Raw genomic sequence first — 27,320 nt, 5'->3', positions numbered from 1 at the left:
CTGAGAGAATTAATCAATTACTCCAATAATGAATGTTGAAACAACACAAGGGATCACATGCCACCAATTTGTATCATGTATTCATAATAACACAAAGATTTAAACAAATACTGCCTGGCAGAATATCTGACGTCTTAAACACATTCATCAGTGCCCTCAAAGATCAAGTATCCAGGAACAATCGTTTTAAAGCTATATATGCTCTTCAAAAAGCTGAGAAATTAATTATTACCAGACATTTCAGTTTACAACCTGAGCTCCAAAGCATTACTTTTATCTTTTAAATACAGAGCCAGTGGTTCCTAACCGGCTGCATTCACTTGTCAAACACTAGAGTAGGTTTACCCCCACAACAGAGGGAGCAGTGTAAACAACAGCATTGAAAAGTGTATACTGTATACTAACAGTGTAACTGTATCCTCGAAGCTGGATTCAGCAACATGTGGCCATTTCTGTGTCAACAATGTTTATTTTTGTGTGTGGGACATCTTTGGGGTAACTTGGTGCTCTCTATGTCGCAGCAGTAAAATGTACTGAGGGCTAGACTCAGTTTAACTAATACTTCCATTTGATATTGACTTTATTTTACCAACAACTGAGTAAATGTCTTTAGCCTGTAGCTGCCACTTTGGTTTCCCAACATTTGTGGTATGCTTTCACTCACCATTAGCTGGCTCTGGATCTGTGTGATCATTTCTAACAATTTGGGAATCAGGGGCACCGCAACAAGGTTGGCAAAGCAGGCAAAAAGCTGGGGGCCCCAACCTTCGAGGGGGCCCTGTGGAGTGACTGATTACACCAGTCCACCGCAGGACAGTTTTGTGAGAAATCCCTTAAATGCTAGATTGGCTGTGTACAGGAGACTATCTTACTATCGAGGCCACATGCCACTAACTTTCAGCAGAAGATTAGAATTATATGGTTCGGTTTTTAATATGTAAGCCTCCCAGGGTCCCAGGCCCCTAAAGTCCCTTGAAACTGTCCTGCATATGTTTTGTTTAGAAAATGCCAGTTTTATGTGTCACTGTATCACAGGCTCTAAATCCTACACCTGATGATACATTCACAGTGCAAACTATGACCAGAACGACTCATTTAAGATCCAACACCTTCAATCATCCTCTTTACCACATAAAACGAAGATGTGAATTCTGTCTTTTGTTTCTACTGCTCAGCCAATCAACTAACTCCATCCATGCAGGACCATGCTGGATAAAGCCTGGAAGTCTTTGAAAGGACATATTTTGACCCCATGGGACACAATTTACTGTGGAATAAGGGGGCTGAATGAATATCTGCCCCTGTTGGTATAAACTATAGAAAATACATTACAAAAGACTTTGTTGGAGTAAAATATACTTAACTCCAAAGTGAAATCCACTGAAGATAGCTCTGCAAACTTATGATTTTCAATAGGCCTAATAATAATCAATACTCTAAAGGACTGAGCAGTTCTCAGTTATAAAATATAATAGCTGCCGAATAAATGTTTTTTATTACCCTCTGGAATGCAATGGGGAGGAGTGCATAAATAAAGTACAGTTACTTCAGTAATAGTACTTGATTACTTTGCAGGGCAGCTGCAGATCACTGTCCTGCTGTGAGTGTGTGTGTGTGTCTGTAAATCAGGTACTGGTCCTGCCCCACAGTTTTTATCAGATGGAGTCAGCAGTGTGTCTGTGATGCTGCCTCTCTTTTAGCGGGTGATATTCAAAATAAAGTGACGTAGATGGTGGTGTGCGCCAATGCCAGCCGAGGGGGGCGTCTCCAACCAATTTTGTTACAAACACGAATCCGGAGTAAGGAGTCTTTTTCCTGGGTATGTAACAGCTGCTTAAACTACATTATAATATCACCACTGCTGCTGTAACAAGCGAGGGGTGTTTATCACGAGTGGGGGGGAGACGCTTTGCGCCTTTTGTGTCCTGAAGTGAGGCGATCGGGGGCTTGTTTTGATATGCTGGGGATCGGCAGCCGTATAGTGGTGAAATGAGATGGGTCGTCGTTGAGAGTGCGGGTAAACAGAGTGTGCGGTGACGATGCGAGGCATCCCGCTGTCTTGGAGACGTTCGGTGTGCGGGGCTATGTTTGTAAATGGCTGGTCGTTGTGAGGAGGAGGAGGAGGGGGGGACTTGTTGTGGTGGTGAGACAGGTTCGACATTTTTGCTCCCGATCGCTGAAGTAAACAAAGAATAGGATTTGTTGGAGGCGTCCTCTCCGCGGAGGGGAAGCGCGGCCGCTGCGGCTGCGTTGTTGTCGGGGGAGCGCGGCGGGGGGAATGGCGTGGCTCCTCCGCGTCGCCACGCAGTAGTTCCCGTTTCCTTTGACTTTGGCATTGTTTGGTAAGGGCACCCGGTTAGCCTCTTTGCCGCCAAGAAAATACGCAGCAAGCGTGAGCCGCCCAGGCCCCGCTCCCCGTTCCTCCGCGTCCACCTGCGCTAATGCAAAGCGTCAATAAAACAGTGGCTGCGGGCTTTCTTTCCCATCTTTGTCCCGTGGAGCCTTTTGTTTAGGGGAGGGCAGCCAGCAACACACGCACGTCGACCGCCGCTGAGTGCACGGGGCCAGATAACCCCCCCTCCTTGGTGTTGTGGAGCTCCACAGCCCGCAGCGTGTTGTCGTGCACGCTTCTGCACAAAAGTGAAGCAACGACTTGTTACGCAGCTTGGGAAATGCTGTCGTAATGCGCGATTAGACCATGAAAACCATGCGTCTTTTGTGCCAATTCTAAGTGGAGCACGTCGTTTATAAATGTGCACGCATTTACGTGGGTGGGGGGGGACCAGTCGGGATAGCACAGCCGTGTGTGTGTGTGCAGCCGCTGCTGATCCCTGTGCCCGGGCTGGAGGGAGGAATCCCGGGCTGCTGCAGCTCCGCCTGTCGTGGGCGATGGTTTATTTTGGAAGTTCCACCTTTTGGGGATTTGTAAGGACGCTTCTGTGCGCTGATTGGCTGCAGCCCCCACAAAGGGGAGGGATCCGAGTGCACCGGCAGGATCCCGCCCACTGAGTCACGTGTTACCTGACTCCAGGAAGTGGCCGTGCAGATCACATGTTAACGCATCTGATTGACAGTCAGTCACACTCGACTCACAAAAAACCACATGATACTCAGATATCATTTTTAATGATTATAAATAGATTACAAATATTAAATATTTACACTAACTCAATTAAAGACTACAACATTCAAACTAAACATGTCCAACTCCACTTGATGCTTTATTATGGATGCAACTCGCGATTATTTTCATGATTGATTGATCCGCTCTTTATTTTCTCACTGAAGCCATCAATCACAGTCTAAAATGTCAGAATGCAATGTGTTCATACTAGTATCCCAGAGTGATGTCTCTTGTTACATAGACAATTCAGATATTCGGTTTACTGGGATATAAAACAAAGTAAATAGAAAAGGCTCACATTTAAAAAGCTGTGATAAGCAATTGTTTCACATATTTGCTTGGAAAATCAAATATTTGGATTTTTTATTATTATTGATAGACCAAACAATTAATCTGGGAATTGTAGCTGCCCTATGCATATTATGTTATATGGGTATGGAAGGTTGATCTGTGACATAGATAATAGGTTAAAAAAACTAAATAGTGAATATATATATTAACACGAGAATTTAATATACCCAAGGCTGGATTAGCAGACAGGCACAACATCTCAATTTTATTTGTTAAAGAGATTCCCTTTACTGTGGGAAACTACACCATTAAGTAATATTGTAATCCTATCTTGTAGGACAGTTTTAATACCTTTAGTATTTTTACTTTATATTATGCTCAAATGTGCATATTCTTAGATACATAGTTTTCAGAAAAACAGCACACTGATAAATTATACTTTATTTGTTGAGTATTATTAGCAGATATGCACAAAGACACACACACACACACAGTAGATATGTTTGCATGATGGAGGAGGGGACACAGCATATTGTGCTTGCCCCATAGGGAATTCAGAATGTTTCTATTTATCAAAAGTACTCATTTCACAAAGTATTTCTCACCATATAAACATTTTAATGCAAACTCTGGGCAGCCCTGGTATACGTTTGCATACAACATACATTTTACATATAAAACAAAGAAATGTCATGCTTTCTCCAGATCACTTAAAGTTTTGAAATAGTTTTAACATGTTTTGCACACACAGCCCATTGGACTACCCATAAAAATAAATTTGCCTTGCAATTTGACCATAGTATTTCAAACATTTATTTTTTAAGTTAAATGAAACAGCAAAGAAATTCAGTCAGTCAAAAGCATCCGACACTGGAAGATAAATGTAAGACATTATGAACAATTTGAAATGTGATTGTCTTACCCTGGTCCTACCAACAAAGGAATACTGCATTAAAAGACAACCTTACTTTAAGACTTAACCAGGACATCCGCTTAAGTTTTATTTTCACAATAGGGTGTGACTACCCATTATTATCATTATCGATCAGACTTGCTCTACAGAACAGTCAGAAACATAGTCAAAATATTCTTGAGCACAAGGTAAAGTTATTTAGTGTCTTGCATTGAGTCAAAATCTAGTTTTAAATCTCAACTGTCTTTGTTATTGTGCACATTAGTTGTAAAGTGGTGTTTTATTAAAGTGCTTCAGTTTTTCTCAGATTTTAAGCAATTAAGTACTGGCTGCAAATAGTGACTATTTACATTATTATTAGGTCTGACTATTATTCTATTCAGGAATAGATTGTTAAGTTTATGAAAAGTAAAGACCATCATTATTCCTCAGTGCCTGGGATCTGACAAAAAAAAAAACTTAGATAGACATATTGGAAATATCGTTATAATAACACTAACAATAGTAAGAAACAAGAAAATGCTCACTTTGGTAAAATATTTGCATTCTGCCTTTATAAAAGACCATAGACATGTAGTATTGCATTGGAGGAAAGAGGAACTAGTGGAGTGTGGTGGGGGTCTGTAGCAGGCGGATCCAGCACTACTCCCCTGACCCTATACATAGTGTGTAACACATCCACGGCCTGAACTCACTGATGCACTGTCGCGCTTCAAGTCAACATGGGCGTGCTTTGGGACCGGAGGATAAATCCATGATTGACAGCTCGGGTCCTCCGCCCCGCCCCCCTGTGGACCCTCCGAACGAACCGGCCAATAGTGCTCGTCAGGGGGCTGGCCTATGCAGGAAAACCACGCCTCCCCCCATTGCTAACCGAACGGAGATTGTTTTCTTCTCTCGGGGAGATTTTCACTTTGCAGCCCATAGCTTTGAATTGTTTACTTAAATCACGGATAAGTTTGCTTTTTCACTCATACGTCCGCGGCGGTGTCTGCTCCGTCTCCAGCTGTGGCCCCCCATCGGTAACGGATTACCAAAGCATCATCGGTGAACTTCAGCTCGCTGTTTAAGGAGAGGGGGTGAGTTCAGCTGAATTCATTCAGTAAGCTAACACTGCTAGCTGCAACCTGCCTGCACAACCCACCTACCGTTAGCAGGCGCTTTGAGTGGAGCCCACGGGGGGATCGACGTCTCCTCGCCCCGCTCCTAGCTCGACCCGATCTGAGCATGGAGATAACCCGACAGCGCTGCTGCAGATGTTGTAGCGACAGTGCGCCGGATCGCTCATGCTTAGCTGCATGTGCGTCCCTGCTAGCCCGCGGACAGCGCTCCGTGTGGGGCTTCCAATGTTGTTTACATTAGCTAGCAGCCAATTGGCAGCTCGCGACCACTGTCGATAAACCAGCTTCCCGGCGAAGTTATTGGAATAAACACTTTAAATCGCTTCCGGGTTGTCTAGCCGTGGACTTTTAGCGCTTACCTGATGGAAACCGAGGGTAATTAGCCTCACTCGTGTGCCACGCTCTAAATGGCGGGCGTGGGGGGGAAGCGTCGGTCTGTAACTCGAGGTCGGTGCTTGTGTCGCTAGGCCGTAAAGGGGATGGTCGGCTCACGGCTGTTAGCAGGGGTAGCCGCGTTTGCCTGTTGGCGACTGACTGTAGCGCTACAACTCCACACCGAGCGGAGGTGGTGCGGCTATAAATACAGCAGCCTCGCGTTCATTGGCCGCGGAGAGCCGGGGGGTTGTGGGCGAACACCTCCGCCGTCCGGACACCGAGCGACGCTAAGCTCGCACGGGGGCTCATGGGTTTCACAGTCAATGTGGGGCTTTTGGTTTCGGTGTCGAGGCATCGGAACCGCGGCGGGTTCGCCCCCCTGTGGTCTCTCGCTGGGTTTGTCTGGGAAGCCGCGGGTCGAGGAGCAGACGCCGCCGTCTGCAGGAAGTTGTGAATGGCAGCGTGACGTCTCCCACGTTCCCGCTGCACCTGTTAGTTGCCCCCGCTGACGTCCACAGTCCGTGTTTCATTGGCCCACGCGCAGTTTCACACATGTTAACATCCAGATCCGTTCAGGGGGTGATCGTGGGCTTAGTTTATCTCTCAACAGCCCCATCATCTGGAAATTAAAAGTTTGAGAAACACGTGAATATAGTACAGTATGTTGCACGTAATGTTGATGTGCATGAATTTGTGATTATATTAGACAGATCATTTCATTTCAGGTTTTCTTGTAAAAAAACTGGCTGGGGACCACAGATGGAAGTTAGATTATATGATTATCTGTGAATCTTTGACAGTATTTTGTCTGTTGATAAATTAGCACTCTTCCTATCAAATACATTAACTAATAAATTATATTAGGATATAAACTATTACCGCTAACATCTTTGCACATAAAACTGCAGCATTGCGTTTCAAGTTATGTCCCCTGTCATTATGAATAGTGTGTTTTGATCAGGGCCCCCACATTGATAACTTTTTTCACATTTGATCAAATACAAAATAAAAAGATGCTGACTGCTAAAAGACCAAAGTAGACAGATTATATTGCATTTATATTAGAATTTACCATTTATTTTTATAGCACATAACTTAAAAGTCGCTTCCGCTTCATCTTTTGGGAAAAACCCTGAATGGTGCAGCCCTTTTTATTCATTAAAAAGTTTAAATTGCAGGCAACATGTTGTATTGGAGGAAGATTTTCAGCCCAAAAGTTATCCTTATTAATGTCTGATAAATATCTATAAAGCGTTGATGTCTCCTTAAATCAATGGTCCCAGGTTATGTAATAGTTAGTTTTCTTCCTCAGCCAAATAGCAGAAGTGGCTGGCTGGCACTTTGTACCCATAAGTTTACAGTTGAAGTAAAAAGTAAATATTGCCATATGTTCCTGAAGACAAGATCGAATGAATTGAAGAAGCAGAGTCGATGGAGTCTGATTAACTAAACAGAGGTCTGCCAGTGTGAAATAGGGTCCATATGCTGCTCTTTCTTCTCCCAGGTCTCTCAGCGCTCACAAGTATGAGTTCATAATGAAGCGGCGACTGGAGGATCAGGAAACAGTTTTTGCATCGCAGCAGCGGCGCCTCGCTGGCAACGCGGAGGCTTTCCAGCATCGTGTCCTGGCCCCTGCTCCAGCCCCAGCTGTGTATGAGGCCGTGTCCGACAACATGCAGCCCACAGCAGGTGTCCAGTACTCCGTCCCCCAGGGATATCAGGTATATACTTTGTTTGTCAAGTGTGGACGAGTTTTAAGCTTTTGCTGTTTTTGAGTTTGACCAACGTCGACTGTAGTCATAACTCATTCAAACCGCTCTGAGTCTTTGGTGCACGTCAGTCAATTTTCTGTTTTCTCTTCCTTTTGTAAGGTTTCAGCACATTTTTATATAATGAAATTGCTCTACATTTATTGTACGTGGCAATTTAAATGACAAGAAACAGGCATCAGATGACATTCAGCCACTGTTTATTATCTACCATTGTTTTTAATAGTTACTCTGCCTCCCCAGGTTCCCACCGTGGCCCAGAACAGCGGTGGGCATGGGCACCCCCCGAGCCCAGCAGTCCATGGGGGGTCCCACCACCACAGCCCGGCAGTGCAACCCCATGGGCCCTCGGTGATGTCGGGACATGGCCATACGGCTGCTCCTCAAGCCTCAGCTCAGGGCCAGCAGCAGTTTCAGAGGCTCAAGGTTAGTCTGCCACTTTTATTGTGACAGGCTCCAGCAGTTGTCACATCCCATGGAAAACCTGATAATGTCAAAGATGCCACAAGATAAAGAAGTTATTGAAAACAAATGTATATATATATAATTCTAAAATAGTTATTTATTATTTACATTATTGAATAATTATTTACATTATTGAATAAAACACTATCTTTTCACTCCTCCATGGCTTTGCGAAGTAATGGCTGAATCTTTAAATAAACTATCGTTATGCAGTTTCCAATTCCCTCTGAGCAGCAGCAAAAATACTCAGAAGAGCCTGGACTTCATTGTCATAGGCTTTCTTCTGTGACTTCATAATGTCGATACAAAAGAACAATGTACTTTTAAGAAGCTGTATACGCAGCTACATGTACAAGAATTATGGCCTAAATAAAATGCTGTGACTCAACCAATCAGGTATAATTAGCACTTCAATCCCCACCCCAAAGGTTCCGGTACTTTTGAAAGTCCTATCCCCCAACCTCTGAAACTTTATATAGACCCTGCAAAGGTTCTTTGTTCAGGGGGAAGTTCCTGTGATAGAAACCCTTTTTAGAAAATGTTCAAGTAATGTGTTAAACCTGCAGTTTGGAACTTTTGTTTCCCCCTTCTGGCAGTGAGAGTAATTACATAAACAGTGTTACATACAGAGAAATGTCCATAGTTCTAAGACAATTAATCATTATTTAGGTTGAGTAATTGTAACAGATATATTGGCCTCTTTAAATATTTTACAAATGCCAGCCTGTCTGAAAGCAGTAAGGCGACATCTGTGTCAGAGCTGTGGAACCAGGAAAAGCAGCAGGAGTTATAATCCATGTTCCTTCTCGCCGTTGACACTGTCTTTTTGAGAATGTAATACTTCTTCTGAATGCAGAGTTTCTTTTTAATCTGGATCATCGGAAGCTTTTCCTGGGCACTTCCTTAATTTTTCCGATATTACCCCTAGTGCAGTAGCTATTTCCAGACTCCACTGCTGCGGCTGCTCCCCTCATTAGTTCTGTCAAACTTGCTGGTTGATATAAAACACATCACTACCGGTGCACAGTGCAGGGAATGGCTCCACTGACACCTGATTTTAAAACTCCGATATAATTCAAAATAGAGAGAGAGATTAAGTAGGTCCTGATGGACCGAATCAGCATTCTGTGAACTCATTTGGCAACTCCTGCACTCCAGCTGTGACATCTGGGTTTATTTCTAATTCTTTGTACTGATTTATTCTTAGAGTCTGTCAGGGCTTCAGAATGTGATGTTGGCCACAGCTGAGTAGCTGCTATTTTTAATTGTTTCTTACTTTAAGAACATGTGGTGTGTTATATGATCATTGGGGCATTGATTTTAAAAATGAAAGTGAAAGAAAAACCGATTCGATCTCTGACTCCGTCTTCTCCTTTTCTTTCTCGCTCTAAGGTGGAAGATGCTTTGTCTTACTTGGATCAAGTGAAACTACAGTTCGGCAACCATCCTCAGGTCTACAATGACTTTTTGGACATAATGAAAGAGTTCAAGTCTCAAAGGTGAGGACGCGGTTTCATTTTACAGTGAGTCATTGGGTTGCACGTGCAAAGGTTCTCATTCAGTTATCTCACTACATGAGTTCTGTTCTCACCCATGTCATAGTACCTTCAACTGGCACCACGCAGCACTAGTATATTTAGCTAATAACTAATATTATATAAAAAAAATTAGTTGGCAAAATAGTGTTCTATAATTAGAAGGATTATGGCTAGCATTCAACTTCAAGAAACTACCTTTTTTGCTTCCAAAGAAATAGTAGGCCGATTTTTTGATTTGCTGAGAATGAGTGTTAAGTCTGATAAGTCTGTCACAGCTGGACAGCGAAAGTAGACATTTGTTCCGAATAATTAAAGGTTCAACAGGTGTAAGTTTAACAGCTGAAGTGGATCTCAATTCATTATGTGTGTTCTTCTGTCTCTAGTATTGACACTCCAGGGGTCATCAGCAGAGTGTCGCAGCTGTTCAAAGGTCACCCCGACCTCATCATGGGCTTCAACACCTTCCTGCCGCCAGGCTACAAGATCGAGGTCCAGAACAATGACTTGGTGAACGTGACGACACCGGGTCAAATCCACCACATCACCCCGCACGGCATTTCAGTCCAGAACATCCCCTTAACAGGAACAAATACCCAACACCAGGCACAGCTGCCGTCTGCACCAACCACCACCGCTCCACCCCTTCTCACACAGTCTACCCCTGCCAAGATGAGCAAGGTGAGTCCTACAGGCAGAGCAGGGAATGACCGAACACCAGCCAAGTTGTAAAGACAAAACTCACACAGAGATGTGGTGGAGCTGGTTCAAGTTTAAAGGGATAGTTCACTCAGAAATGAAAATTCACTCCTTATCTACTCACCCCTATGCCAATGGGGGTGGGGGTGAAGTGTTTGATTCCACAAAACACTTTTGGAGTTTCAGGGTTCACCGTTTCAATTGTATTGGATCCAAAAGTGTTTTGTGGACTCAAAACACTTCACCCACCCCTCCATCGGCATAGGGGTGAGTAGATAAAACTGCATTTAGTGGTGCAGCATCTAATAAAAGTTTCCATCTTCTAGCCTCTCCAGCCCCAGGCCTTGACACCGAGCAGCCAGAGCAATCCGTCCATCCCTGCGTACACCTCTCCCCGCTCCCCGCCCATGCAGCTCCACCCACCACTCAGCGGGACCCCCACCGGTCCACCCATGCAGAACAACCAGCCTGTGGAGTTCAACCACGCCATCAACTACGTCAACAAGATCAAGAACCGCTTTCAGGGCCAGCCCGACATTTACAAAGCATTCCTGGAGATCCTGCACACGTACCAGGTCAGTGACTCAAACTGAAAAAAACACCCTGATACTTAAAAAGTACATTTGTGGCTTAAAAATATTTTTTTCCCATATCTTATATATCTTATCATATTTTAACTGTTGCAATTATAGTTACAATAAAATGTTGAAGTGCAGTTTGGTGGCGAGGGCACTCTTACCTCTCATATTCCTGACATTACACTTATCTTGTGCTCGTCCTCCACAGAAGGAGCAGCGTAACGCAAAGGAGGCTGGAGGGAACTACACACCGGCTCTGACGGAGCAGGAGGTGTACGCTCAGGTAGCCAGGCTCTTCAAGAACCAAGAGGACCTGCTATCAGAGTTTGGGCAGTTTCTACCTGATGCCAACAGTTCATTGGTAAGCAGACTCTTCATGTTACGCAGGTCTTAATGCAGATGTTGAAGAAGTAACTTGAACAAATCAGTTCTTTAAAATTGTTCAGCTAAGTTTATGACCATTCAGTCGTACCTGCTGATTTAATGGGTCTGTTTAAATACTGTATGAATGGTGGTAGCAGTTGTAGTCCTGTTGCGTGAGATATTAATCTTCATATACCCCAGTCTTACCAGTATCATGTCTCTTTTCCACAGCTGTTAAATAAGACCACAGCTGAGAAGGCAGAGTCTGTACGGAACGACCACGGTGGCACCGCCAAAAAGATGCAGCTCAACAACAAACAGAGGCCCAATCAGAACGGCTGTCAGATCCGACGGCATCCAACTCCTGGGTCCACACCACCTGTTAAGGTACACACAAGGACTCACACATGCTAATGAAGCCACAGCTACCTCCCGATTTCCCGATACCTTCCTTTTTATTGTTGTGTTTTCACGTCTGCCTTTGTTGATCTGCTGTGTAATTATTATACCTATGTCCTCTCGTTGCTGTTTCTGTTATGCTACAGAAGAAGCCCAAGTTACTGAATTTGAAAGATTCTTCAGTCACAGAAGCCAACAAGCATGGAGTCGGCACAGAATCTCTGTTCTTTGAGAAGGTGAGTTGGTTGCTGTGTTTTTAGCTTAAATACAGGTTAAGTTTAGTTGGAATTCCTCGTTCTCATGATATGAAAAGACAAAAAACAGTCTTTATTGACCGTTTTACTGCATTATGCGCATTCATTTTAAGTGTAATTTAATATATTTATTATTAATATAGATTTTTTCTTTCAAACTATTCTGAAATACTCTGATATGTATAAGTTTCTAATATGACTTAAAATAAAGCACAGTTATTGATTACACACAATCAGTCTAAGTTATAAGAAGTGTAAGTCCAAACTTCAAGTAATATGCTGCTGACTAAATTGTAAAAAGTGGTATTTTATTTTTTTATTTTTCCAAATTTGAGATATGGCAGGCAGATTTTTTTCATCTCCACTCGACCCTGACATAAATGTTTTTTGAATGTATTTTTCATTACAGGTGCGCAAAGCCTTGCGAAGTGCGGAGGCTTATGACAACTTCCTGCGGTGTCTGGTCATCTTTAATCAGGAGGTGATCTCCAGGGCTGAACTGGTGCAGCTGGTGCTGCCCTTCTTGGGGTGAGTTGTCTCACTAGACACATGATACAAGTCTTTCCACATTAAAAGGTGAATATATACAGTATATATATCTAATTCATGTTCTTTTTGAACTTTAATATCTGACATTCTTACATACACAGAAAATTCCCAGAGCTGTTCAACTGGTTTAAGAACTTCTTGGGATATCGGGAAATGTCCCACATCGAAACATACCCAAAGGAACGGGCCACCGAGGGCATCGCCATGGAGATCGATTATGCCTCCTGTAAGAGACTAGGCTCCAGTTACAGAGCTCTGCCCAAAAGCTACCAGCAGCCCAAATGCACTGGGAGAACTCCACTTTGTAAAGAGGTGAGAGGAGAATGTTTTGAAATCCTTGAGGTTAAGATATATTCATCAAGTGTAATTAGTGCACTTTCCTGTACCGTTTTTTTCTGTCAGTTGAGTTTTTGCTTTAAGTCTTATGATAAATTGGCTCTACTAATTTAGTTTGTCCACTCATGTCTATTAACTATCAAAAACAACTTAAACACACATAAATACTACAGGTGTGCATCTTCACTAGCCTCACGATTCGATAACGATTCAGCAGTCAACGGTTCCAATGCAGCGATGCATTCAATTCAGTTTTCATCAGTTAATGAAATCAGTCGGACAAGCATGAACTCCCCTTTTATTTAGAAAGTGCTTTAAAAAGTATTATAGACTGTTACTATTATTACAATTGTGCTGTAATTTACAAAATAAGCTTTTCAATTCAAACATCAGACTACAACAAGTTTATGACAGTGGTCAGTGGTCTCCACACTGATTGCACATTCATTCAGTTTAGACCTGTGTGCTGCACCTAAAGCTTAAAGGACAAACTGGGATTATAGCCTTTACTGTATCAAGGTGGCCCCACCTGGCCCCCCTAGGCAGCGCCACTGCACTGAGGCACATTACTCTGCGCAGGTCAACAAGTGACTCTGCTCATCTTAAACAATGAAGGAATCGTCCACGTCTGCATCGTGATGCATCTAAGAATCAAGAAATGTCCACACCTCTTATAAATACAAGGTACATTGAAGATTAGATATTGCAAAGAGCAGATCAAACAGAAAAACTAGGGATTTAATCCTTTTAGAAGTTTTTAACATCACTAAGCAAAGGTGGTATGATGTGAAAATGCCCCTAAGTCCAAGCCAACAGTCAACATGTCACTGTTACTGGCATCATTTGACTTCATCTCTGTTTATCTCCATGGAGCTTTAAGTTGATAGTGTTTGTTTCTACTGTGTCCAGGTCCTAAATGACACCTGGGTGTCCTTCCCCTCCTGGTCTGAGGACTCAACGTTTGTCAGCTCCAAGAAGACCCAGTACGAGGAGCATATCTACAGATGTGAGGACGAGCGCTTTGAGGTGAGTGGGAATAAATAATGTTGACAGCTTGTCTGTAGATGTCACCACAGGGGTGATGCCACACGAATTAAATAAATGATTTTATTCCAATTTCAAATGTCATTTTCCCTGGAGAGATTTTTTTTTTTTCTCATCTTTGTCCTCAAAACATTGGTAAACATAGACTTGAAGTGAAATCAGTCATTGGCTAACCATCAAAGACATAAATATTTGAACATCAAGAAACATTTTTTATTGGGGGAAAATATTCACCCATTGCCAGTAATACAGTGGCTTGAGTCCTCCTGCAGTAGCTACAGGCTCTGTGCTGACCCACCCCATTGCCGCATGCCTTTCCCCATTCCCTCTCTCCATTTCAAGCTTACTAACCTGTCAATAAAGCCAAAATACCCCATAAATCCTCTGTGTTTTCCTCCCCACAGTTGGATGTTGTATTGGAAACCAACCTGGCCACCATCAGAGCCTTGGAAACGGTGCAACGCAAGTTGTCCCGCATGTCTGCTGAGGAGCAGGCCAAGTTCCGCTTGGACAACACACTGGGTGGCTCCTCTGAGGTTGTTCACCGCAAGGCCATCCAGAGGATATACGGAGACAAAGCGCCTGACATCATCGACGGTCTTAAGAAAAACCCTGCAGCTTCTGTTCCCCTCGTGTTAAAGAGGTAGGTGTATAAAAAAAAAAATCTGGAAAAAAATTAATATTTATGTAAAGCTGTTTTGTTGAGAGATTTCCTTTTGTTTGACGATGTGGGACTCCCAGCTCTCTGTTCAAGCAGTGCAGTTAATGTGTGTACACCAGCTTCAGTTGAACCACAGATTATAAACCCACTAATCCACACAGGACAGGAAAAGGCAATGTGATGTATCTGTGGTGTATATAAATAATGACCCCTGAGAATGAATGTGTGCTTTTATACACTACAATCTCCATCGCTGCAGGAAGGAAGGAGAAGCTGCTTCTTTATTATTTTACTCTCCTGTCTGAAATGCATCATGTTGCAGCAGATGTTTGCATCAGTGTCGTTACTTGACTTCTGCTCTCACCAGGTTAAAGACAAAGGAGGACGAGTGGCGGGAAGCCCAGCGAGGCTTCAACAAGATATGGAGGGAGACGAACGAGAAGTATTACCTCAAGTCTCTCGACCATCAAGGCATCAACTTCAAACAGAATGACACCAAAGTGCTTCGATCCAAGTCCCTGCTAAATGAAATCGAAAGCATCTATGATGAGGTAAAAGACAAAAGAAAGACAGAATCGGCACAATTAAAAATGTGTACAAAGTCGTGCTAACATTTGACCAGTCGAACAATTTTAGAGTTTTAGGAAACAGTTCACGTCAGCTAAATAATTTATTCTCAAAATGATGACAATGAATTATTTATTGCTCTGCAGCGTCAGGAGCAGGCCTCAGAGGAAAACACCGGTCCACCCATAGGACCTCACCTGACACTGGCCTATGAGGACAGTCAGATCCTGGAGGACGCAGCAGCACTCATCATTCACCATGTCAAGCGGCAGACGAGCATTCAGAAGGAGGAAAAATACAAGATCAAACAGATCATCTACCACTTTGTCCCCGACATGCTGTTCTCCCAGCGCGGCGAGCTCTCGGAGGTAGAGGAGGAAGAGGAGGAGGAGGAGGAGATGGATCTGGAGGAAGGAGCTTCCAAAAAGCACAACGGCGTCCCCGGCAGCGGGAGCCCCTCCAAGGCCAAGTTGCTTTTCAGCAACACAGCAGCGCAGAAGCTGCGCGGCTGCGACGACGCCTACAACCTCTTCTACGTCAACAACAACTGGTACATCTTCCTGCGACTGCACCAGACGCTGTGCTCGCGCCTGCTGAGGCTGTACGGGCAGGCTGAGCGACAGATCGAGGAGGAGGTCAGAGAACGAGACTGGGAGAAGGAGGTCCTGGGACTCAAGAAGGAGAAGAACGACAATCCAGCCATCCAGCTGAGACTGAAGGAGCCCAGTGAGTAACAACACACAGACATACATTTTTTTAGCAATTTTCTATGTTGCTCCTCAACCTGACTGTTTTGTGTTCGTTTGTTTTCCCATTTGAGGGAGAGAGCATACATCCTGAAACATTTTTTTATAGACTTGCAAACCAGCATCCGGCCGCACCTGCAAACCGGTTTATAACCCATTACCCGCTATTATCTCCCAGTCAAATCCAGACCTGCCTGGCGCCGTTAACATATGACCCATGACCACTGTGATTAAACACACATGCTACATACACAGTCACAACAAGTGCGTTATATCCTTCTTGTCCGCCTCTTATGGTGGTTGAGTTGTGTTCTTTAAAAAGTTTCTGTGAATTGTCGCAGCACCTGTGCTCCTGCAGCTGTCAGTGTGTTTACTGTGATTAGCTTTCTAAAGCTAATACCTTTTGGCATTTTTTACAAGCACCAAAGAGAACATATTCACCACATGCTATTTTTTGACTTAATGTGATTCATTTTGATTCTCTAGCAAGTTCGCCATGGGTAGTGACAGTTATCTGAGTGGATTTATTTAATTTTTGCCTACATTTGTACCCGATACACTTTTTTTTTTTACCCATCGGGTATTCGACCCGGTAGCAGACTCTAGTTAAGGCTTAATTTCTTCTCTGCAACATGTAATTCACATTCCTTTTTTAATAGAGAAAGTATGAAAAGTTCCATCAACATTTTCGTAGGCTTACTGCAATCAATAAAGGGGTCAGAACAGCAACTGATAAATATGAGAAACAGTAAATGATCAAACTGTTGCTAAAGGTGATCTCTTTGAAATGTCGGCACTTGTTTTGTTGTACGTTGATCCAGTTATTCATCAGACTTTTGAAAAAATGTCTTCTCTCTAGTGGAAATTGAGGTGGAGGATTACTACTCAGCCTTCTTGGAGATGGTTAGAAATCATCTGGATGGAAACATGGACGCTTCCCAGTACGAGGACTCTCTGAGGGAAATGTTCACCATCAACGCCTACATCGCCTTCACAATGGACAAGCTCATCCAAAGCATCGTCCGGCAGGTAAGGACTCGTTCTCTCAGGCGCAGAAATCCTGTGGCTCTGTCGTGTTCATTGTTTTTCTAACCAAACACCCCCGTTTCAAACCAGCTTCAGCACATGGTGAGCGACGAGATCTGCGTCCAAGTCACAGACCTCTACCTGGCAGAGAGCGCCAACGGGGCCAGCGGAGGAACCATGTCCACCCAGTCTTCAAGGAGCTCTGCTGAGTCCATGTACCAGCGGAAAGCTGAACAGCTTATGTCTGACGAGAACTGCTTCAAGGTAAATTCACAAAGTTGCTACTGTCATTGGAAAACTGGGGTGATGGTGCAGAAGTTTAAAGTGCATCTCCTCTTATAGTCTCAACCTTTTTTAAATTATTATTTTCTCTGAGATGTTTTTGGTAGCATGGATAGAGAAACTATAATTAAAAGGATTGCATTGATAGAGACCATAGGGTTTACAGCAATGATCCTGGGCTTCAGCATAAAATACTGCAGCTGCCTGGTTTGCTCTTCATCCTTTCAAACCCTTTGATACATTCTAACTTTCACACGCTAAATTCATTTCACTCTCACACTGTGTGTCTCTTTCTCAGGTGATGTTTTTGAGAAACCGGGGGCAGGTGCAGCTCATGGTGGAGCTACTGGACACAGAGGAGGAGAACTCAGACGAGCCCATGGAGGCTGAGGTAAGAAAATCTCAACCTCCCACAAGCCTACACAAAAATTTCTAAACATACTGGGCCATGTTTACTATTTTACAGGCCAGGAAGGACTTTTTAATTAGATAAGGCCTTTGTGATGGCAGTAAGCTGTTAAAGTTAAATACCCAACCTCAGTATTAGACCTTAGCTGGACTTGGCAATGATTGATGTTCCGAAGACGTAAATCATCATAAATCTTGCTTTGTTGTTGCTTCCACAGCAATAACCTTGACTTGTCCAAATTGAGAGTGTGCTCTCTTCTCTTGGCCTTTTTACCAGTGGGGAACAGAACCTGTATGTGAGAACGCAAATCTCTGAGTCAATTGCTGCAGACATTTTCTTAAAATACTTAAAATGTGCGAGTTAGTGAGTGAGTTTATAGTAAAAATATAAATAAAATCAGAGGTATGATTTTCATATCTTCCTTCTCAGGTAAATATTATTTAGTTGATTAAAGAAAAATCTCTGAGATTATTCAGATTTCAGTGGTTGTACAAATACAGTAGTGTATCGTCTGCAAACAGACTGTCATTTTAAAAAAACTGTCTGGAGGATTCACCGTGAGCGAATGGACAGGTTGATGACATTTGTAACATGTGACGGAAAAATAATTAAGTTTACAAATATCTTAAGGTGAAAAAGAGAAACACGTGATCTCCGCAGCATAGTGAATATGTTACGTCCTGCCTCACCTGAACACTCCGGAGAGTTCTGTGTTGTTGTGAATGCATCTGACCGGAGGATCTCCTGATGCATTCGTCATATGTGAAATGCAAAACTCTGGAGAAAGTCTGGACCCTATTGTGTTTTACTTTTTCCAGAGTTCATGTCTGAAAATGGCTTGAAAGACGCCACAGAGCATTCTGTAACTTTGATGGAACCAAATGATCTGCTCTTATTTTATTGCTCCTATGGGGGGGGTGTCATCTCCTGACGATTCTTGTTTGTTCTTGTTTTGTTTATTCAGCGTTGGTCGGATTATGTTGGACGCTACTTAAACCCAGACTCCACCACGCCTGAGTTGAGGGAGCACCTCGCTCAGAAGCCCGTTTTTCTTACCAGGTAAGTCCTCACCTAGGCTCATTCAACAGATTGGCAAAAAAAGTAATTTTCATGGTCAGGATTTATGGTTTTCATAATGCATGGCACTAGAGTAACTTGTTACGTAAGCTGTATGACACATTCCTTTGAAAGTCGAGGCCTCTGATTAAATTAACTCTAATCGATTTGTTCTGACACATTCCTGCTGGATCTCATTAGTCACTCTCATTACGCTCGTCTCCGTGCTCATAATCAGGAATTTGAGACGGATCAGAAAGTACCAGAAAGGCCGAGAGCAGCTGGACAAGGAGGCCTGCGAGGGCGGCAAGAAATCCCTGGAAAAAGAGAAAATGGAGTGTATGTTCAAGCTCAACTCTTATAAGATGGTCTACGTCTTCAAGTCGGAGGATTATATGTACCGACGCACTGCCCTGCTGCGAGCTCACCAGGTATTCACCCCCCCCCCCTGTGCCTTCGTACGATTTACTCAGTAAAAGTGTTTATCTGAGGGTGCTGCTTCTTACACTGACATGTGGCTATGACTTGTATTATTATCTATATGCACCTTTTTTATATAATCTCCAGTTTAGGTTTTCTAAAGATCTTTTCAGATGCTTAATTAGATTAGCTTTCAAATTAAACTTTTCAGACAGCAAATCCTGCATCTTTGGGACTACAAACATTACAAACATATGCTGTGGTTATATTTAATACGACAGATTAAACAGATCTGCCACGTTTAGTATTAAATCCTGTATTGGAACTCAACAGTTAACAGTTCAGCACTTAAGTTTGGCTTTAAAGTCAGTTTCTAAAATCAAGCCAGCATTTCCCACAGAATTCCGTCAGTCTATGGCGCTAGCTGTAGTAGTAGTGAAAGACAAGTTCTCACATGAGAGAGAGAGAACTGCAATGCATGCCACGTGCAGCTGAAACTTTGAGGTCTGACAGCGTGGGCGGTAACAACTTTATGGATGATAGCAAATAGTGCTGCACACAGCAATACAATGCAGCAACAGAGTAAAACACCAAGTTAGGGATCTCTTATGTTATTTTGAAACTTATGAAACTCTGACGGGAAAAATTTAAAGATAAAATATTAGATAATTAATAGGAAACACTGCAAGCAAAGCATGACTTTGCTGAAATTATTCCACAATATCAAACCCTTTATCACATAGATTACTGCAGCTAAGACACAGAGAGCAAAAAGCTTCCCGCCTCTTTTAGTTCTGTTGGTGTTCAGCAGTCAGAAATAGCAACTGTCAGAGTGAGTGATGAAAAACTTTGTCAGTGTAAACAGAGCTGAGTGAAATGCTGATGTGTCAGTGAGCTGTGAGATGCATCACAGACAGAGGAGCCAAGAGAAAGCTGCTTGTCTGACTGATTTACCGACAGAGTTTGGCTGCTGGTGGGAGATGGAGATCAGGTGACGTGGTTTAAAAACTCAGAGCTGACAGTTGAATTTACTCTAAGTCACCAGTGAGGGGAGCTCTAATGCAGAAAGCTGCTGATTCAGTGTTCTCAGGTCAGACTGAAGATCTGACGCCTAAGTTATTTGTTCATGTGCATCTGTAGTGACTTCACAGTCTGTAACTATGTCAGTGTTAACATAATCCTCTACACACTCAGATTTCTAACAAATGTATGTTTTTTTCCCTCAGTCACATGAGAGGGTGAGCACGCGGCTGCACAATCGCTTCCAGGCCTGGGTGGATGCCTGGGCCAAGGTGAACGTCACCCGTGACATGGGCTCCGAGACCAACAAGTGGCTGATGGGTGAACGGCGTGAAGGCCTATTACCTTGCACCACCGCCCGCCACCCCGAGGTTGTACACTTCGTGAACATCAACAAGTACCGCGTCAAATACGGCACAGCCAGCAAAACGCCGTAGCCGAGGAGAAATGGGGAGAGAGAGACTGATTCCTGGGGGGTGTGTTTTGGTCTGAAGTCAAACAGGTCAGGAGTAGGAGGAGGGACGAGGGCCTATTAATGTGTTTTTAAGGCTGACATGGGAGCACAATTAAGCTATAGCTACCCTGTATGTTGCACCCGGGGCGGCAGGATTACGGATTTTACCAGCGTTTTTAGCTGGGCCCATTTTTTCACAGGGCCTTTGGTGCCAAAACTTAGGAATTGTCACGTTCCAGTCACAGACCTGAGCTCCTACCAGCACTCAGAGCCACGTCTCAAACAAAGTTCCCCCCCCGAGCTTTTTTCAGCCGGGCCGAGCAACACAAGCAGGGAGCCTGAGAGAGAACGAGTGGTGCTTTTTGTACTTAATCACAACCGAGCTTCGATTTTAGCTGTTGACTGACCATTTTGTCTGAAGCCATCAGAGTGAGAGCTCCATCAAAATCGATCATACAGGGATTTTCTTTACGATAGTGTTATTCTACAGTATCCATGGAAAAACAATATGGCGGACAAGTGCACTTATTTAGGAGTAGGGAAACGTTTCAAATAGTTCTGTTCCCCAGAATGAAGGTTTGGAGGACGCTCAAATACAAAGTCTGTGGGATCTGGTTCAGACGTTCCTGTGTTACGGCTCAAACAATTATGTACCTATCACTAGACGAAAAGAGGGATAGGGTTCCTTTTCAAGAACACATGGCAGCATTATTCGAAACTGTGCCTGAGCCCCAAACAACATTGTCAGGTTAACATCCGAAATGCACTGTTGCATCTAATGTAAAAAAAAAAAAAGAAAGAAAACAGCCTCACAGCACTGTTTGGTCTCAGACTGTAAAATTGTATAGCTTGTGAATGTCAGATACTGACATGTATTCCAGTGTATGTGTTGTGTATATATATTATATATAGTTCTATTAACACACATGATCCTCGCCGCCCTGGAAGTCAATCATTTTAAAATGCCCTCGGCCAACACACCAGCTCGTGCACACACAGACGCATACGTACACACACACACACACACACACACACACACACACACACACACACTAGGAGGACTGTCCACATGCCGCTCACATTGTAAATACACTGTATATAGTCTCAGACTTTTTATGACAAATCTGTGTTGTTGTGCTAGTAATACTTTCCAAGGTTACTGTGGACTTTAGTGATGACTGGCTAAAGTTGGTATGTAAATGAAAAAGACAAATGCAAGACCATTTATTACAGTTTTTACCAAAGGGAGTTGATTATAAAAAATAGCTGTTTCCCCCTTGGTGTGTTCCTTTATGTCTTTTCCTTTTTAATTTCTGTTGTAAAAAACGTGGAGAAGTAGAAATGTATCCAGGTCTTTCGGTTTTTATATATGAAAAATTACCATTTTTTCTTCTGAATGTGACATTTGATTAAAAAAGCATCACTGCCCCCCCTTTTGACAACTGACACCGTCCATGGTGATGGTGAGACTCATTTCAAAGTTCAGACTCCACAACGGTCTCACCCTGTGATGCACGCGTCCCTCCCTGGATAGATTTCTGCTGCAAACATCACCCAACACCATATTTTTGATATTGGAAGAAGTCACACGAGCATGTCTTTAGTCCCTTTATTTAGACATTATTTAAAGTAATAATAAAAATGACATTTGTAGCCTACGTAGCCCTGTGTGAGGTTGTGTTGAGTGATTTATTTTTTTCGCAAGTTCATATTAACGTCCATTATTTGTGTAGCATAATCTTTTCCGGTTTATATTTTCTCTAATACCAAGTTTTTTTTATTCAACACAATATTCATACGCAAATGAGGTTTGTTTTCATGTCAGATTCAGTTTTAAATTCACCTCCTGTCACTTCAGTCTCCCAGGAGCAAACAGGCCTCAATCACATTCTGACTAGACGACAAGATGAATTACCTCTGCCAAGGAAATTAGGTTTTTATCCCTCATCGTTTGTCTCTTTGTTTGTGAACTACTGGTCAGATTAGAATAAAACATGGTGTGCATCCGGATCAGGAAATTGGCTGCATTTTGTTTTAATTTGATTAAAGATGGCGGAGGTACGTGCCCTACTGATTTCCATTGCTGTTATAAACTTTGAATGCAGTCTCTGACAAGTAGTAGCAAGTTTGTAATCCACAATTCACATCTTTTAGCCACCAGTAATAGTATGAAAACACCAGCTCCAAAGTGCACTCTGTATGAACACAGTACAGATTCTATGTTGAGCAAAATCCTTTTGAACATTTGCTCTTTTTATGAAAAGCTTAAATCCTTGATCTTGCATTCCTTTCCAAGATATCTTCCATCCTTGAAAAGTCGAGAAGACTATTTCTTTTAGAATAAAAAGTCTAGAATTTAGTTTTTAATCTTCTTTAAAATAAGCATATTTACCAGGGTTGACAAATACTTTAAAGCTTTGACCATTGCCCTTGTATCCACTGTGCAGTCAGTATATGACTCATAGACTGCAAATAAGAAAATGTGTGTATTGTTATTATAGGCATTACCAGAAACAAAAAGAAGCAGTAATATAATACATACAATTCTAGGCTATTCTAATCACCTCTGTTACTTTGGCTAGTAACTTCCTTTGAAATCCTGCAGAGGGAGCCCTCTCACTGTCCACCAACATAACGAGCTCCTATCTTCCACATAGATTCATTTTTTTACCGTAAGATGAGTTGAGACACAAAAAGAGCTCAAGTTTGTCGCAGCTTCTTGTTTTTTTTTTTTACAGGGTATTGATTAGCTGTGTAAGAGTGTGATCCCTCCACTGTCATCATGGCTGCTTTTTGTCTGCCCCCCCCTCAGTCACTGTTGCACTCAGTTTACATCAGCTTCACATAAAACGATATTTAGAGGCATTCAAGGTGATCTTCACATGGCTCATGTTGTGCAACCTGCAGTGCGTTATCCACTTCACAATAATATGAAACAAAGAAAAGCAGCAAATCCACACCGGCAGTTTTAGCTTAATAATCACCAATCAATTAAATGAATTTCATTAATGATGACAGCACAAACTGATCTTTAATATATTCTACTTAGATTTTAACATCTTGCTAATTTGCAAATGTAGTTTTGGAAGAGTTTTTAACAATTGCCGTGATCAGGTTTACACATCCAACCCCTATATAGCTCCTGTAAATATTTCACTGGTGCCATATTTCAATTTTTGTTCTCTATGAACCAGTAATGCAGAAATGGCAAACATGCAGATTTTCCACTAGTTTTAGAAACTGGACTTTGAAAGAAAAGAAACTACGCTTTGCTTAAGATTGAAATCTGTTGACACACACAAATGTACACTCTAATTGTTGTCAACCAATGTGGTTATAATCTTAACATGCCTTACTGCTTTTCATTCATTGATCTGTGAGTGAAAGCGTCTCTGAAAATGAAAGCGACTGATGGACCTGAAGACATCAGGAGAGCCCAGATGATGTCATGGAGGAGGGCATCAAAAGACAGACCCTGAAATGCCCCTCTCTAGACTAGTCACTTACCAAAAATTGTGCAGAAAAAGGAACAATATTCAAAAATATTCAATGTTGTGTGGCTTTGTTCAAAGCTATAGAGCTAACAGTAGACAAGGAATGATTAAATGTGCATCTTACTGAATCAGGAATTGTGCACAAATGCTGGACATGTAATTGGCACCTCTGTGTAAATTCAGGCCCCCTTGTGGCGCCTAAGAAAAAACCCTTGATCCGCCCCTGGCTAAGCAGCAGACGATTGCTGACTGTTCAGACTGGACAAACTGTTGAGAATCCACCAGGCCCCCGTGGCTGGTCCCACTGCTGCAGAGGGAGGACTGAGAGAAGTGAGACAGAAGGACTTCAGCCCATTTCACTGTACCTGCACCTTTCAGACCCTTAACAAAACACATGCACTCAAAGACGTGCACCCTTTACCCACTTGGCTGCCGCTGTGCTGGGGCCCTGATGAGGAGTGAGTCCGACACATGCCAGCAGAGCTCTCCATGCCTCCCACTGCCAGCGCTAATAATGAGTTCCTCAAAGGCAGCACCCGCGAAGAGGGAGTGAGGGGTTTTTTTTTTCACCCCACCAAAAGCTCTTCTGCGTGATTACTTCCTTGAAGTGCACACTCCTGAACTCTCAACAGCTTTCGTCTCCCTAATTTCGGCGCTTCCGCAACTTCTGACTCAGAGAGCAGAGCTATTGTCACAACCACAGAGCGGGTATTGTGTCCCAGGCTCGGAGGCCTTCGACACTCACATCTCAGAGCAATTAACTCACTTGCAGTGACATCATAGGTTTTTGTTCTTTATTCTTCTGTGTGAACAGGTGTTTTTCTTACTTACAGTGTTCGCTGTATTTCAAATTCCCACTGCTACTTGCTCTTCGACAAATAAGAAGCCTTTTGCATACTTGTCCTGTGCTTTTTGATGGAGAGGACACTCTTGGCAACCATGACACAGTTTTTACTCTGCGTGCACAACACCTCACTAGCATCCCTGGATAAGGACAGAGGATCCCAAACCTTTGGGAAAGTATTTTTAAAAAGGGTCATAAGGTTTGAAGAAGAAGCATGAGTCAGAGCAGCCATTAATAATTCAGAGCCCTCATCTTTTTTTTCTCAAATAAACCATCCATCCCTGAGCTTTGTGGGGGATTTCTACCCACTGCACCCACAGGCTGTTTGTGTCTGTATAGGAGAGGATGTGTGTACGTGGTGACATGTGCACGGGCCGGGTGTGTGACGTCTGCTTCACAGGCGGATTTGTCCTGATGATGAGAAAGTACCACTCTGCAGGCTCCTCTCTCTCATCTATAAAAGGATTAGTGAAGTCTGGCACTCTTACATAACCACTGCCAGCTCCTGTGCTGAATAGTCAATTTTACACGCTCAGCTCCGGCAAATTCAACAGGCAGGAGAAAAAACTCTCCCACCACCAACCAATCAGATTTAACCTCAGAGGAGCAGAGATGTTGAACCTGAGGAGGTCACTCATCCTAACCTGTCATGCTCTGGGTGGATGGGTGGATGGATGGATGGATGGATGGAGAGAGGGCGAGAGGGAGGGAAGATAAAACAATTGAACGATAGATAGAACGATAGATGGATAGATGGATAGATGGATGGATGGAGAGAAGGACAGAGGGACGATAGATAGATAGATAGATAGATAGATAGATAGATAGATAGATAGATGGATGGAGAGAGGGTGGGAGGGACGATAGAACGATAGATATATATATAGATAGATGGATGGATGGATTAAATTACATGGCAGATTAAATGACATTCCCATCATACAGAGTTTCTAGCCTGGCTGTAGACTCACACTTTTTCTTTCTATCAACCTATGATTTGTCCTGATTCATGTTTTACAACTGATCTACAGAACATTAGTAAATGATTTTAAAACATTATATATTTACGGTAAATTTGACTGGCAACAAGGCATTTTCATCCACACAACTGCCGCTCACTGGATATTTTCCCTTTTTTCGGACCATTCTCTGTAAACCGTGAAAATGGTTGCGCATGAAAATCCCAGGAGATCAGCAGTTTTTGAAATACTCAGACCATCTCGTCTGGCACCAACAACCATGCCACGTTCAAAGTCACTTAAATCCCCTTTCTTCCCCATTCTGATGCTCGGTTTGAACTTCAGCAAGTCGTCCTCACCACGTCTATGCCTAAAAGCATTGAGTTGCTGCCATGTGATTGGCTGATTAGCTATTGAACAGGTGTGCCTAATAAAGTGGCCGGTGAGTGTATATCCAGTGCAGTGGAGGAATGAACACTAGCATCAGTCTGGAAGTCTGCACTCAAGGCATACAAAGTTTGAAGATGTCAACTTTACTGTTGCTGATGTATGATTCCGATATAATGTTGGTGGTGTCAACACATCCTCATCTTATAAAGATAAACCGATGGAACATGTGTCTTCAGTCACATTGAAACATTAGATCTACAGACTCATGCAGGGATTTATTAACATTATTAATGGATTTTTTGGCCTTGAACAGTGTCCTATATATTAAAATATTGCTTAATGGTTCTTAAATAAGTTTAGGTAGGTCTATATCAAGTCAATGTCCATTCATTATGGTCTTAAAGTTTTAAAAATGTGCAGAAACCCTGTTTGTGAATGTCATCACTCTACAGACGTCACTACTTACCTCTTTTGACGTCGCTGATGCATCCATCTGATCCAGTGGATGGAGGTAAATAAATACACTATTTCTATGGTAGTAGTAACTCTAACAAACTGTTTCTGACTTTTTAACTTTACTTGTTGAAAGGTATTTTTTGTAGGCGTTTAGCAATAAAATTGTATTTCCCTTTACACAGGGTTCTGCAGGTTGGTCGTCATTTCCTGCCGGAAAAAAAAAACGTATGGAGGAAGTTATGAGACAATAAACCAAGGGAAATACAGACCTTACTTTCATTCACCACAGACAGACGTGTGCAGAAACTATAGTGGTCTTATGTATTGGTAACTAGAAGGTCACTCAGAAAGTATATCTGCCAAGGCCCAGCAGTGACCTCATCAAACCCAGTTAAACCCAGTTAAAACCCAGTTTTGATCAGGATTTATACCAAAATGTAATATTTTCTTCCCTGACCAACACCACATCCTCCCAAGTTTCATGATATAAACTAGTATAAACCAAACCAGTCCAGTAGTTTTTGTGTAATCCTGCTGAGGAACAGACAAACAAACAAACACAATCTTCTTGACGGAGGTAATTAGATGCAAAACTTCAGGTTTGTGTTACACTCTGGGTAAGTATGTTATTCAGTTGCTTGAAATGTAAATGTTTTTCCATCATCTTCACGGATATTGTCTTTGGTATGTTTCGTCTTCTTCTGCTCTTCTCTTCTCTGAC

The 27,320-nt window shown here is 42.7% G+C and overlaps 1 protein-coding gene across 2 annotated transcripts; it reads left to right on the top strand.

Annotated features, from left to right (window-relative positions):
- The first annotated feature begins 1,735 nt into the window (after positions 1-1,735).
- sin3aa (SIN3 transcription regulator family member Aa) lies at positions 1,736-22,126 on the top strand. 2 transcript variants are annotated; one of them, XM_034588947.1, is made up of 21 exons: positions 1,736-1,819; positions 7,329-7,545; positions 7,837-8,019; positions 9,451-9,557; positions 9,980-10,274; positions 10,619-10,867; positions 11,079-11,231; positions 11,465-11,620; positions 11,779-11,868; positions 12,296-12,414; positions 12,537-12,747; positions 13,681-13,797; positions 14,220-14,458; positions 14,844-15,027; positions 15,190-15,769; positions 16,649-16,818; positions 16,906-17,079; positions 17,396-17,488; positions 18,471-18,565; positions 18,801-18,993; positions 20,209-22,126. In XM_034588947.1, exons 1-21 carry the CDS (start codon positions 1,746-1,748, stop codon positions 20,437-20,439), a joined length of 3,930 nt encoding a protein of 1,309 aa, XP_034444838.1. In that variant the 5' UTR covers positions 1,736-1,745; the 3' UTR covers positions 20,440-22,126. The 2 variants fall into 2 exon arrangements, with proteins under 2 accessions (XP_034444838.1, XP_034444839.1); XM_034588948.1 differs by lacking the exon at positions 1,736-1,819 and adding an exon at positions 4,670-5,407 and having other exon boundaries at positions 20,209-20,954.
- Positions 22,127-27,320: the final 5,194 nt, after the last annotated feature.

Source organism: Hippoglossus hippoglossus, chromosome 6 (assembly GCF_009819705.1).
Source record: "Hippoglossus hippoglossus isolate fHipHip1 chromosome 6, fHipHip1.pri, whole genome shotgun sequence".
Lineage (NCBI taxonomy): Eukaryota > Metazoa > Chordata > Actinopteri > Pleuronectiformes > Pleuronectidae > Hippoglossus > Hippoglossus hippoglossus.
The sequence above is the reverse complement of the archived record's forward strand: the minus strand, read 5'-3'. Positions and strand labels throughout refer to the sequence as shown.